The following is a 14779-nucleotide window of genomic DNA, read 5'->3' as shown; positions in this document are numbered from 1 at the left end:
ACAGGATTGTGGTTTGGCGCCCCCACCCCCGCACTACCAAGCACCGGCATTTTATGCCCGTCCTTCGACGTGAAAGGGCAGGGTTAGATGATTGTTCCAATAATTTTTAAATCAAGATTGGTGAAGTATATTTTGCTATGTGGATGGCCGCGTGATTTTTTTGTTGTGCTTGATTTTTTACCTAAATTCCCAATCATTTCTTCTCATCGTCGAGATTAACCTAAGAGGCAAAAAAGTGACAAAAGCAAATACAGAGACAAACTACTGATGGGAAGGATCTTATATCGTGTTTGCGTATTTACAACCTGTTCATATATAAATTTATCGTGACATAACAGAGACGCCAGTTATTTGTTGTCTTTTCGAGCAGAGCAAAAAAGAAAAACAAACGTAGATTGCAACCACCGACCCATTTGGCAACCCTGTAACGCTGTGCGAAGGTCAGCAGACGATAAGCTAGTGACAACAGAGTACAGCGTGTCTGCCTCGTGAGAGAGTTGTGATGTGAATAACAATTCTGTTTTGTGCTTTGATAAGTTATGCAAGTGTAACAAAAGATGCCAGGTTTCAGAAACGAATCATCGACTCTGGTATTTTATGTCAATGGCAAAAAGGTAAGTTGTCATGTTTTTTATTAACTTGTTCAAACTCTTGAAAACATGGTGTCATGTGGTGGTACGCTGCGAACAGCGATATGAAAACACTGTGAAATGGCCGAATAATTATTACAGATTCATTCCGAGTGTGTTTTTTTTAAAGTTAAGAACGGGCACCAGAGGTTGCAAGAATTAACATTGACGGCACTCCGGACATGGACTGCAATCAAAGAACAATTATTAGTAACCTGCATCCAGTTGTTATACCCTTCATTCTCACGATTAAAGTATACGAGCCTGGGTTAAAGCAATAAGAAATATAAATCTTTCTTTAATTCATGTGAGTGTAAAATTATGGCAATTTAGTGATTTGATATTTGTGGCGTCCGTCCTGACAGTGGCAGATTGACGTCCTTCTCTCGCGGGCCGCGGGTGACGATTCCTAACCCGATCCCTACCCCCCCCCCTCTCCACCGCTAGATTCGGTGAAAGTTTTGTGCTAGTTTTGTAAGTCGTTTCTAAAAGCGACTGCTTTTTTTTTGACGTCAGGGGGGAGACACCATTTGCTCTTGTATTAAATGATTATTTGTATTTTTTGTTATTTGGCGGCGCTTTTGGTAAGGATGTCGAATCGACCCTTCTTAATAGATATATGGGAGCGATTTTACAATACCGGGAATTTCTCCATTTTGTTTGAAATTCGTCATACTCGCAAATTTTGGCCCCCTAATCACGAATCTGCAGTTAAAATTTGGCGCTCACACATGGAAATAGCAAAATAATCTAAATTAAGTTCTTATTTCTACACCCTCGATTTCCAAATTTCCCACCGATTCCGGGCTCCGCCCCTGGGGTAATTGACCTACCGCCCCCAACTGCTAACACGGCCCCGCCTCCGCTCCGGCTCCCCGGCTTTCTCTATAGAGTCCCTGTTAAAGGCATGTTAGAAATTGGCCGGATTCACCTGCCCCCAAATAAGCGCCAAATTTTAAGTGCAGATTCGTGATTACGAGGCCCAAATTTCAAACAAATTGGATAAATTCCCTGTATTGTTAAAAGATACCGAAATGTGTATGATACATCATTGGAAAGGGTATGAATCAAGGATTGCAGAAACGTAAAATTTAAGTTGAGGAAACAATTGGAAGTGAGAATAAAGTAGTATTAATTGCCCCCCGATTCCGGGCTCCATCCCTGGGGTAATTGACCTACCGCCAAAAAAAACAAAAAAAAAAAACATTTCTTCAACCCGAGGAGGGTGTTCAGGATTTCTGTACTAGTTGGCAATGTCTACGTTGCATCAGTTAAAATATGAAATGTCATCAAAATCTGGGACCTGGTGATTAGATTAAATTGCTGGAGGCACACTGACAGAGAACACCCTTGTGTAGGCTGGGATTCGAACTGCAGTGACAAGATAGAAAATTGATGATTTATAGTTAGCCTAGTTTTAGACATATTGGTTGAGGAATGTTCAATCAATTTTAGACATCAAGCTAGATCGCGATTTTAGACTTCTAAAGGACCATTTGAAGGGGTATCAAGTAATTTTAGGCGTTAAGGGAAGATGCCAGTTACTCTTATACTGTTGTTGTTGAGTTGGTGTTTGAAGTCCACTTTATGCACAGTAAGGCTAATCGGGACCTACAGTTTAAAGTGGGATACAAACCACTTGTGCCTCCACCGGGTATCGAACCCGGGACCCATTGATTACAAGGCGGCGACACTACCACTGCGCCATCAGGGAGGCTACTCTTATTATACTGATAGGCGATTTAAGATTTAGACATATTGATGGCGATAGTTTATATTTAGACATCAAGAGAGAGGCGTTATTTTACTATTTCTAGTTCTAGATGCCTTTGGGTGATTGCTCGATGTAAGGGTCTGAGCGGCCACTGTTTACATTCCACATTAATTAATAACTTCTTGTTACTTTTGGAAGTGTCATGAGGGTGATCACCCCCTCCACCCTCAGCCTATTCTGCATATGCTCAGAAAGAACGGGGGAGTGGTGTCACGCATCTTGAAAATTGAATGCCAGTTGAGCGAATTTTATTTCCATCACAAACATTAAATTGATTATGCTATGGTGTATTCTCCCATGTCCACTGGTAAACCAACTTTTTTCATACATATAGAAATTGCCAGAGAACTTGAAGTTGTCGGACTTCGGTTTTTACTTTACTTGCATGCCTGCATTGGAATTTTATTTCTATTATATCTAATTAATATATAATAGACATTTGCAGTAAACCAGGTCAAATTTTCAGAATACGCCACTGTGACATACCCAGGAATTTTGTAAATGAGGATGTAATAGAGGAAGAAGACTATATTTTCCTGCATTTGATGCTCTTTCTGGACCAAATGTGGGTGGGTGGTTTGAACCCACACTACCTGTTCCCTAGACACGCCACTGAGGTAAACTAAGAGGTACAGTTTCAGCACAAGACAAGTTCAAGCTCTGATTGGGGATGAGCGTAGCTGCATTTAAAAAAAAAAAAAAAAAAAATCCCTCTTTGAAAAGAAACCTGTGGCTGGTCTAGTATGAACTAATACCTATGTGGTATCCCGTAAGTGCAGAAAATTATCTACCATAGGGTGGTGTAGAAATTCCGGTAAGATTTTACAATACCCGAACACTCCCCATTACATTGTGTTCTGACATCAAACGAGGAATGCCTAGGAGGTTAGATAGGTTCCATTAGCATAAATACAATGAAAAACTATTATTTAGGCTAAGAAAACTATATATTTCATTCTGAAACACAAATTATTGCGATAAATGTTGGTTTTCTTGAGAAATCCAGGGTTTCACGGACTCCTTATTTTCGCTTATTTTGCAAATTCTAACTTCAGATTCGTGATTACGAGGCCTCAATTAGTGAGTATGCCAAATATTAAAGAAATCGGGGAGTGTTCCGGTATTGTAAAATCGCTCCGAAATTCCTCCTTCAGATACCATCATGAGTAGCATGATTAGAAAAAATAAGTAGGGAATCAGATGAGTATAGATTTTTTGGAGGATGTGCAGAAACATTTTTTTTATATCTTTAAATAACGCACATAAAATGTATATTTGGCTACGGAGATATCTAATTTTTCAAGTTTGGCGTCGGCAATTTACCTCCCTTCAGAGACTGTTGCTGCATTGATGGCATTATATCAGACCTCGATCTATTGAAGACTAACATTAGCATGAGGTCCTCTTATATTCAATTTCAGTTGTAACTTTAGACCACATTTCATGTACATCTTTGTCAGCTCTTGCTCACTAGGTGTATTACTAGTTTTATAAATATGTGGAGAAGTAATTGCTTAATTTTAGATGTCAATTTTGCTATTCTTGATGGTTTGTTTAAATTTTTAGGTATTTTGGGAAGCTATTGCACGAATTTTTGCAAGCTCAAGTGAGGTGATCGCGTAATTTGAGGTATCAAGGGGTTTGGAGTATTACTGTTATGTTAATTGTATTTGGATTTGTAGTTTTATTATTCAGTGTTGCTTTTTGGCAACTTTTGGATAATTGCAATGATGGGGAGGACTGATACTTAGGTAAAATTGATGAAAACAAATAACACCCATACGTGAAAGAGACTCAGACCCACAGTGGCGGTGCCAGAATTAATCATTTGGGGGTGCTGAGCACCTGAAAGCTCCTGAATTTTTTGTTCCAGTGCGACTTGGAGAAGAGAGGAACAACAAGTAGGCGGACAATAAAACCGTTTAACAACAATGCCAAAAAAAGGAACTCCATGAGCTGTAGGTAAATATCGATAAACACAAACAGTCCACTTACAACAAAGGAAGAAACAATTCTTAATAACAATACTGACGAAAGAAAAGACAACGGCCTCTGATCTTTATAGAGACTGCCGACAGTACAGGAAAGTAAATGCAGCTTCTCTTTCAATATTTGGCTGTTGCATACAATAACAGAGGTCTCACTACAATACCCAATTCGAGTGCATCACTGTAAGAGTTAATGTTTTCAACATAGGTTTTGAATAGGGGGTGTGCAAGCACCCCTTTGTGCCCTTCTGGCACCACCCCTGCAGACCCAGGAACTTCGGTGGCAAGGTTAAAAGTCGACCACTTAAGGCAAATGACCAGAGAGCCAGCTTATGTTAATTGATGATTTCTTGTTACTCTTAGATGTTTCAATAGTGATCCCTAGTTTTTAGGCCTTGAAGTGGCAAGGATCTCTTGATAATTGATTTATTGTTACATGCAGATGATTTTTGCAATGTCTAAATTACTGCTGTTACTTATCATACTTTTTGATAATCACAGTACTGTCAGCAGTTCTCTGAACATCTACCAATCAATAACTTGTTTTAAAATGTTAAATTGATTGAATTCAATAGTCAAGCTAAAAGTCGAGTTTTAAGAGTGCAGCCACAAGCTTTAAATTGATACTGTGGGGTCACTTGAGGTTGTTGATTTGTTCATTATTCTTTGTTTTTGTGTCAAAGTTCACGTTGATAAGGATATTTGTCTTCAGTGACAGCTGTGCCCTATATGATGCACTGTGGATGTTAATACATTCCAACCAAATTGTCATGTTGCTTATGTAATTAAAGTTAATTACTTCAGAATCCTGATATTATAGTTCATCACAATTGTCCATGTTACCATATTCATCACTGATTTGTAATAAAAAATATAACATAGCTTATAGTTGTATCTGTTGTAGACACACTAGACATTTTGACTAATAAACATTAGTCTTCATCAGGAAGCAATTGAGATATCCTTCAGATAAAACCACATGCTAGTACAAGAGGTTAAAGTGTTCTGGTTAAAAAAGGTAAAAAGTGGTGTGTTTGAATATCCAAATTGATATGAGCTTTTACTTCTCTTTTAACTTATTGTTAAAATGTTTATAATAAGATGTAAAAATTAGTTATAAATATAAGGATGTAAATGCTGACTGGTTTCCACTACTCAATACATGCATTTAGAACAGTAGTTATAAAAATGGTAATTATATGTACGTTAAAATAGGCAGGCAAAAAGGCATTTATAATGTGGTAAATAGGCACTAAAAATGAAAAAAAGGCAAAATAAACTGAAAAAAGGCACATTTAGAAGTTGCTTACTTTTATCTATAATTTCTGGCAAAATGTTAAAATCTAAATTGGGAAGAGCATTTCAATTTTCTCCGTCTTGATTGCACATAACTACAAGGTGCTTTTTAAGTTCTAAACATTCATTGATAGTTGTCTGTCAGAGAGAATGTTTTTCATAATAGAAAATGATCTTTCTACTTCGACAGAAGTTATTGGAGCATACATATAACAAGCTAATGTAGCTGGACTCATTTTGGTAACAGCATTTTCACCTTTTAGAATATCACAAATTGTTTTCAATTGTTTCAAGTCCTCATTTGCACTCACTACCCGTCAGCACTTTTCCGCAACAGCTCACCCCTTTTCTCCTGGCACTTCCATCATCTGCTGCATAGATTCCTCGAATATTTTCATGGATGCTATAATTGTAATTGTCTCTGGCAATGCACCATAATGTGCAAAAGTAAACTTGAATAGCACAGGAGTTTTTTCACTTCACGAATTGAAGCCGCTTCATTTTCTGGAAGAGCATCGATCACCTCACTGATTTTTTGAAGGTTGTTAGCATAATATATAGCTGCTGATATCCAGGTTCCCTATCTCGTCAAGACTGGTTGCTGAGGTAAACTAAGCTCAATCGCAACTTCCTGAAATTTTCGGGTTCGAGAGGGAGATTTCAGAAATATTTTCTTTGTGTTCGAAATCAACCTGTCCACTTCAGCAGTCAATCATGCACAAGAAATGTTAACCGAAAGGCAATATCCTGACTCAGCATGAAATACTTTTTTCTCACACTTTTCTCCTTCAGCAAAGTTGAAACATGCGTGAGTTCAATATTACTTAAATAAGACGAAAATTATTCACATAATAAACGGAAGAAAAATAAATGCCAACAACGTTTTTTGGGAGAAAAATAATATATATACACATTTTTTTAAAAAAAATGTCAAATTTCATTGAAAAATGCAAAAAAAAGGCATTATAATTAAAAATAGGCAGTGGGGTCCCAAATAGGCAAAATGAAAAGGCTTCCAAAACATTCGAAACAACATAAGAAACGTATATCCGGAAAATTTTTGTCAATATATGCAGTAATAGATAAAAAGAGGCATTTTGCCAAACTTCCGGGCTCTAGTAATTTTATACGTCCATGAAAACATCCCGAGGATATAAAAAAAATGAATGTCCAATTTTGGATAACGTGTGGATATCCAGCATTGAGCATGTATTAGATGACCTCTCAGATATCCTAGAAATGTCTTGTTAGTTTCTAGTAATAATGACCTAATGGATATCTCTTGGCGATGTGTGGTGTGTGGATGATAACTTTCAATGCAAGTGCCTCCAAATCTATTGGTCTCAACATTTAAGTTTTCTTTATTATGATCTTGGAATACCTCTTGAATTGAATTATAGGCTTTTCTGGGAAACTGTATTTACACATTTTGCAGATTAATTTTACTCTGTTTTCACATGGTAAAGGTATGATAGCCAACCATGTCTCTCTTCCATACACTAGAACAAATGAAATTCATTTCTGCCTATAAGCAGAGTAAATAAATTGCGTTTATTGAACAAACTGGCTGAAAAATATTTTATTTGTTGCCATAATGTGATTTTTTTTAGACAAATGTATTTTTCTCTTTCAGATTGTGGATAGCAATGTCGAACCTGATTGGACCCTCCTGTATTATCTACGAAACAAATGTATCCTTTGAAGTTCGTTGCAACTGATGAATGATTGAATTAGGCTATTTTAAGTCACTTTTGCGCCACTAATGGCGATGATGATGATTAGTGATGTTGTAATGACATTCATGAAGGGGCACTCGCAGCGAACACACATGCTCAAGCTGGGATTCAAACTCAGAACCCCTGGTGTTGTAGCATGCTGTGCTAACTACTCTGCCACGGAGTTTGGTGTTTTAACTATACTTAAAAGCGACATCTGATTTAAAGAAGATGAATGTACAGAAATGACAGACAATTAGTTTAGTATGTGGTATTATTGTTTGCAGTGTTCAGTTTTCCAGTTTTATCATCATTACTTTTAAGTTATAGAGTTTATTCCAAGTGGGAGAGAGGTATTTTTTGTTTTCTGTTCATTTTATCTTTTTTTGCATATGAGAAAACCCTTCTGAATTGTTTAGTGTTTATTTAGTTAGCAGGTACGTATCTGACTAAGTGTCTCAACAATAATAATAATGAAACAATAATTTAATTGTAATAATCAAATATGTTTATAAATTAATAAGTATTGTTATTATTACATGAATAAGTAAAAATATGGTAAAAGAATGAGTATGTATTCATTATCTAGTTAAGATCGCCAAAATTTGTACAAAAACAACTGCCCTGGCAAAGAAATTAATGTCAAATACATAATGAATTGAATATTTATTGGATAACACCAAAGGAGTTGGATTCAGTTGACAAAAAGTAAAGTTCCTGATTAATATTTTATGCATATTATCATGAGTAGTAGTGTGGATAAATCTTTGGAACTGTTTTTCAAAACCGTTTGATCCCAATTTCTTGCCTTTCAATAAGTTAGGCTGTAATAAATAACCATCGATTATATAACAAATGCTAATAAAGTTGATTTTCATAACTTAATTTTACTACTTGGTAAGTCTTTTGGGGTGGGGGGCGGGGTCGGGATCCCCTGAACCCCCGTCAAAATACATCCTTATTATGGAAAAAATAAATACCATATATATTTCTGAATCCAAGACAATGTTTTTTGCTTCAATTTCGTGCCCAGAAGTGGGGGTGTGGGGGGGGGGGATCTTGCTTTTGCGGCATATGATGTGGAGTTTTTCTTTTCTTTACTGAACAGAAACACGAGCTTCCATTAAGCTCTACCCTCTACCACACCTACCACTTTAGCCTTGAACGTTCGCATGCGCTCCTTCAGTTACTTGTAATAAGGTAACCATTTGTAAGTTTTGAAAATAGTTTTTCTGTAATCCCTTGTTGAAAAATGGGGGGGGGGGGGGTCGTCTTGGATTCTGAGATATATGGTAAAAAGTATCCTAAGAGATGTCTTTGCAGTTGAGCTGAATGTGTAATTGCAAAAAGAAAAATTGATTCGTCTATATTAAACCAAGGTGGATTGTTTTTTTTTGGCATGTGTATTTTAAATAAATATTTTCAGTGGTTTTTCCTTGACTCTCACAGTACTCCTTTGTGGAACGAAGCTTGGCTGTGGTGAAGGAGCATGTGGTGCATGCACAGTCATGGTCTCCAAACTTAACAGGGTGACCAACGAAATCATGTATCCTTTGTTCTTCATGTATTTGTATGTATTTGAAATATGCATTATCATTACAATTTTATTCGGAGTACAGCTCCAGACATGCTTGAAGAAAGTAGGTGTTATTTTACTCACAGTTATGTTGATGATGCATGAAGAGGTGTGTCTCTTTCAATGTTGCCATTCCTTGTATGGACACCCACGTCGAAAGGACATTGGTGGTCGGTGTACAGAAAGTTTAGAAGGGGATAGAGGGGCAACTGGAACACAAAAATGTAGCGGCACAGTAAATGTAGCCCCGAACTATGTTCCCCTGTTCAGCTGTTGGGAGAAGTAGGGGAGGTACTGTACATAGTTTAACTACTATTGAAACATCATCATTTTATGTAAATTTTGTACATAGTTCCCTTCCAATTGCCAAAAATAGCCATGGCAACAGACTGCCACACAAAACCCGTTGATTTCCAGGGTGAGTGATTGAGATCCAAATTTTTCCAGCCTTGTCCCTGCATAAAGTGGCTCTGGGGTTTGCCCAGCCCCACATCAATGGGTGGGGGGGGGGGTGTAAATGTGGCTGAGGCATAGTGCTGATCACATTATCTCCAAATTTGCCAAGATCGAGAATGTGTGGGGCCCTACGCCCACACCCCCTAAATGTGCCTTCATGGCTATATGGACAGGGAACTGTATCTTTACCTTTACCAATTCCCAAAAATTAGCATTCAAGGAGAAGGGGCAATTTGCCCTCATCCTCTATCAAATACTATCCTGTATATATGTGCTTTTGAATTTCCCATTACCAAATGATACTCTGTTGCAATAATAAGTGAGGGGTGTAAGGGTTGCTCCTTTCTTGTAGTGCACCCAATAGTCAACCTCACTTCCTCATAGTACACCCTGGACTGCAGACTAACAGTAGACTGCAGTATAATGCTGTGTCGTCCTGTGTTTTGTCCTTATTTGTGCTGAGCACCCATTTTTAGCCTCAGGTTTTAACCAAGGTAAGGAAATTTTAGATTTCAGACACGCTTTTATTTTTGTTATGATAAGGGGCTGGACCCCATATAGTGTCACGGGTGCAAAATAGCTTCAGTGCTAATACACCCAAAAAAATTTAATTCAAATTCAATAATAACTGAGTGAGACTCAGAAAGTTGCTACAGGTTCATAAAACAACTTGAAAGGGAAATATTGATTCAGCAATTCAGCAACAATATACATTTTTGATTATTTAAAAATATCTCATTGTTTTGACTTATACAAAAATATCTGCTCCAATGACCCAAAAGTCTTACTTACTTACTTAGTCGCGTCCTCTTCTACCTGCCGGTGTCGAGGGGTTACAGAGAGTTCTCCAGACGTTTCTGTCCATCGCCTTTTCCTGTGCCTCTTTCCATCTTATGCTTCGTTTCTCCAAAATCTCTTTGACACTCATATTCCATGTCTTTCTTGGTCTTCCTTTTGGTCTTGTTCCTTGTGGACTGCTTCCCATATCTGTTTTGGTAGTCTCGTCTCACTCATTCTGCTCAAATGGCCGAACCATCTGAGTTGATTACGTTCAACTGTTTCTTGTAGTGGCTGAGCATTTAAAGATTGCCGAATGGTTTGATTCCTTATCCGATCTTTCCTGGTTTTCCCACTTATTCTTCGAAGGTACCTCATTTCCATTGTTTGTACACTTTGCAGGTGTTTTCCAGTCATTGTCCAATTTTCACTGCTATATGTAAGTGTTGGTATATAAATTGTTTTGTATACAGTGAATTTTGTTTGGGTAGATATTTCTTTTTTGCCTGTAAATCCTCGGTTTATCATTTGATATAGCTTTCCTGTCTTCATGATTCTATCTCTTATTTCTTCCTCTTCTTTTCCTTGACTGTTTATAATTACTCCAAGATACTTGAAATTTGTCACTTGTTCTAAAGGTTTGTTATTCAGTTTTATCTTATGGTTTGTCTTTTCTCTGCTAATTATCATTGTTTTAGTTTTCTCCGTATTTACCCAAAAGTCCATAAGTATAAATATATATCTTTGTGTCTAGCAACACTGATCTGATTTTGGGAGAGAAGAAAATCTCCAATATTCTTGCCAGATGAGTCATACTTTCCTCTGCTCTGTTTATGTGATGTTAAAGATTATGTTATAGCAATAAGTGATATTCCACCAGACCATTTCCTGAGCATTAAAGACACCTGGCTGTGAACGCATGCTTGATGCCAGTATGTGCTGTCCATGGTTTAGCAGTGACTACCGTGGAGGGTATCGGAAGCACCAAGAACAAATTGCATCCTGTGCAGGAGAGGATTGCAAAGTCTCATGGCTCGCAGTGTGGATTTTGTACTCCGGGGATGGTCATGTCCATGTATGCACTACTCAGGCGGAGAAGCTCTCCGCAGCTGAAAGATATGGAATCAACTTTAAAAGGTTAGCCATGTTTATGTATTTTAGGATTGATATATATTCAAATTCAAATTCTTTATTTGCGTGGGCGAGGTTGAGCCTGAGGCTGTTCTGCCACCTAACCCGTGTCATTGATTACATTTAAATTTAAATTTCTTATACATATGTTATTACAGTATTAATACAATGTACAATAAACTGTACGATTTAGTTACAAAATCTATTGATAAAGTAATTGTAATAAATGTATGAATAAAATGATACAAAAATTGTGAAAAGACAACAACATAAAAATAAAATAAAATGAATAAAAAATAAATTAAAAAAAGATGTAGACAAAATACATAACATAAACATACAAGTTACATCATAGTATTTGAACACAATCTCTGCTCTGCCAAAAGAAAATTCTTTACTTCATTTCGGAAAGATTCATTTTAGATATGCTCGACATGGTCTTAGGTAGGGCACTCCATATTTTTGCAGCAAAATATGAAAACGACGACTGATGTGCCTGTGTGTTGCAGAGTGGAAGGTTAAATTTGAAATTATTTCTTGTATGGTGGCTGTGAATACTGGTGCGAGCTATCAACATGTCTGCCAGATGTAATAATTTTATGTATAAGGCAATATGTATGCAGTAGTCATACTTTCCTCTGCTCTGTTTATGTGATGTTAAAGATTATGTTATAGGAATAAGTGATATTCCACCAGACCATTTCCATATACGTATATATGACATTTATTCTATAAATAAAAATATATTATCTTTTACTTACGCCCAGTGAGCATGTATTTAGTTGTGACAACGTTTCAGGGACCATTGTCCCCTTCTTCAGGTCGATTTATCGGCTTCTCGGTCACCCTCGAAGCTACGTCAAAGGCAAGGACTAGGTTTCGGTTTCACATGGTTAGGTTAAAATATTTGGAATACATTAAAACTAATTCTGACCTATTCCATCTTGCAGTCGCTGTAAAGTTCCTCTATTAAAAAACTATAAAAATTCCTGTGTTAAAACTGTTTAAAAGAAAACCCTTCAGGCTGTTGCCGTTCACATGGCAACAGTCAATGGCTTCCTTTATTCTTTATGTTCTTTGTACCAGTTAACCCTTAAAAGTCAGATTTGGAAAATCTGGAATTTAAGCCAATGCCTGATCAGGACAGTTGGGACAATTACATATATGATACTTTGGGTTAGACATGTTTGTATTGATTCATGAGCTTAATGGTGTGTATGACTAATTTTATCACTGGTGTAGCCATATTATTCAATAGGGGTTTGGGGGAGCCCCTCAATATTTAATGCACAGTTCTCTAAATGGATTTTAACTTCGTTGCAGTTCTTGTCTATATTTCTGTTGCTGAAACATGTGTGACAAGGGGTACACAAAATTGAAAATAATTCAGGCGCCAACCCTTTTTTCTCAAAAGCCATACTTTTTTCCCTTCCTTTTGCAAATATGGGCCAAGAAAGCCATGAATCTAACTAAGATGAAGCTACATATTTTGAAATATAACCTTAAAACATCTAATTTGTTAATTAATACAAGATTGATTAAATGAGTAATTAATTCTTGCTCCGGAGTGGTCTTCCTGAAGAAGGCTCTACTGGTAACATCATAAATAACTATGCAATAAATTCTAGTATATGATCGACTAACCATATCTCTGCAGATTTTAAAATTGGTTAGTAACAGTGCAAAAAATTTATAATAGAATGTTTATTGTTCTGAATTAATTATACATGTGATACAGAAAACACATTTACTTAGGTCCGCATCCTTAATTTGCATGTTTCTTTCTTCCAGGCAACCTGTGTAGATGTACTGGCTACAGGGCCATAATAGAAGCCTTCAAAACTTTCACAATCGCAAATGAAGTCAACGGGATCGCAAGTTTGGCAAACGGTTGCCCTGCAGGTGAGAATTGCTGCAGGAATAAAGGTGGCTGCTGCAGTGGAGACAGAGAGGACTCGCCGAAGCTGTTCAGAGCAGGAGAGTTTGTGCCGTATGATCCTTCGCAGGAACCAATATTTCCACCTGAACTGCAGGTAGGATATAACGTATCTTCTTGTAGACTATGGGGAAGTTTGATGGATTTGTCTACTCTTACTAGATCCTGATTTTTTTAAAATTGTTGATTTAAGACCACTTTATGCACAGATAGGCTAATAAGGACTGCACCTACAGTTTAAAGTGGGCATGCGCCTCCACTGGGTATCGAACCCTGAACCCCTTGATTACAAGGTGACGATGTTACCATTACTTGTCCTGTGTCAGCAGGCCCATTCCCACGATTTTTTTTTTGGGGGGAGGGAATCTGAAAATGAGGAACAAAAAGATCCGAAATGCTGTTGCAGCTAAACGTACAATTGTAGAGTTGCAATATTATGGTCCATTAACAGAAAAAATCCACACTGATAGACCCCATTGACCCAACAAACCATCAGCAACATAGTTGCTTACAGATAAAGGCTGTCACATGGCATACAACTTGGTGCTTATTGTTTGCGCTTAATTCTCAGAAGTATTTGAATAATATTGTATTCCAAAAGTTAACAATATTTTTAAATTTCTTGGAATTTCATTATACCAATAAAATTGAACAACCATGATAATGCTTAGAAAATATTTTGTTGAGAAATGTTATTTTTAGAAAATAATCTATTTATAGATTAAATGAAATAAGTGATGCACTACCATCTCCATCCCAGATACCATATCCTATGTTAATGAAAGCAGTGGTCCTTAGAAGTTAATTGGAAAATAACATCCAATTCGTAACACGGAAAAACTAAACTTTACATATGCAGTATTAAAACTGCATTTACCGCATCCATCATGAATAAATGATGTATTAGCAATGATTTTTATAATGAAGAAGAGGTCTGATTGTGAGTTAACAAAGTAAAACCTGGACATTTTCACATCACTAATGCAGTTTTAAAATAGTCAGGACAGGAATTAAAGAGAATGAATGATCCTGACTATAAATCGGGACATCTAGTAGCCTTACATCAATTGTTAGAGGATTGACCCTCCCAATTACAGAAGGCGTAGATTACGTTTAGTGAGTACAGTACAAATTATGTGGGAATATACAAAGACATATTCATTCAGTCACAATATTGCAGACTCCAAGCTTCTGCCACTGTCCAAAACATTTATACAAGGACAACATTTTTGCAAAATCTGAAAAATTGTCAATGTTATTTTCGGAGGTTTTTATAGGTTCACATGAAAATATTTCATTTTTCGATGGGGCGAGGATTTTCCTTCTTGTGTGTGGGCCTGTGTGTTAGGATGTTGCACTCTGAGTTCATTTACATTATCCTTCAATCCACTGTGTATTCTTATTCAATTTTATTCCTTTTTTTTTGTCTAAACTGTGTCTTCTCTTATTGCTTTCATTGTTTTTTGCATAGCAGCAGGAACAGTGATTTTTTCTATTTGTT

General features: G+C 36.9%; 1 protein-coding gene across 1 annotated transcript in view; it reads left to right on the top strand.

Moving 5' to 3' along the window:
* Positions 1–445: 445 nt before the first annotated feature.
* LOC146000192 (xanthine dehydrogenase/oxidase-like) overlaps positions 446–14779 on the top strand; it is a 66275-nt gene continuing 51941 nt past the window's right edge. The window contains exons 1-5 of the mRNA XM_083137568.1: positions 446–614; positions 7321–7378; positions 8852–8948; positions 11113–11348; positions 13134–13375. Coding sequence (XP_082993694.1) covers positions 558–614; positions 7321–7378; positions 8852–8948; positions 11113–11348; positions 13134–13375 — 690 coding nt within the window. The 5' untranslated portion in view covers positions 446–557. The remainder of the gene's footprint in view (positions 615–7320; positions 7379–8851; positions 8949–11112; positions 11349–13133; positions 13376–14779) is intronic.

This window comes from Lepisma saccharinum, chromosome 16, assembly GCF_977018435.1.
Source record: "Lepisma saccharinum chromosome 16, izLepSacc3.1, whole genome shotgun sequence".
Taxonomy (NCBI): Eukaryota; Metazoa; Arthropoda; class Insecta; order Zygentoma; family Lepismatidae; genus Lepisma; species Lepisma saccharinum.
This window is presented reverse-complemented; position numbering and strand designations above follow the sequence as displayed.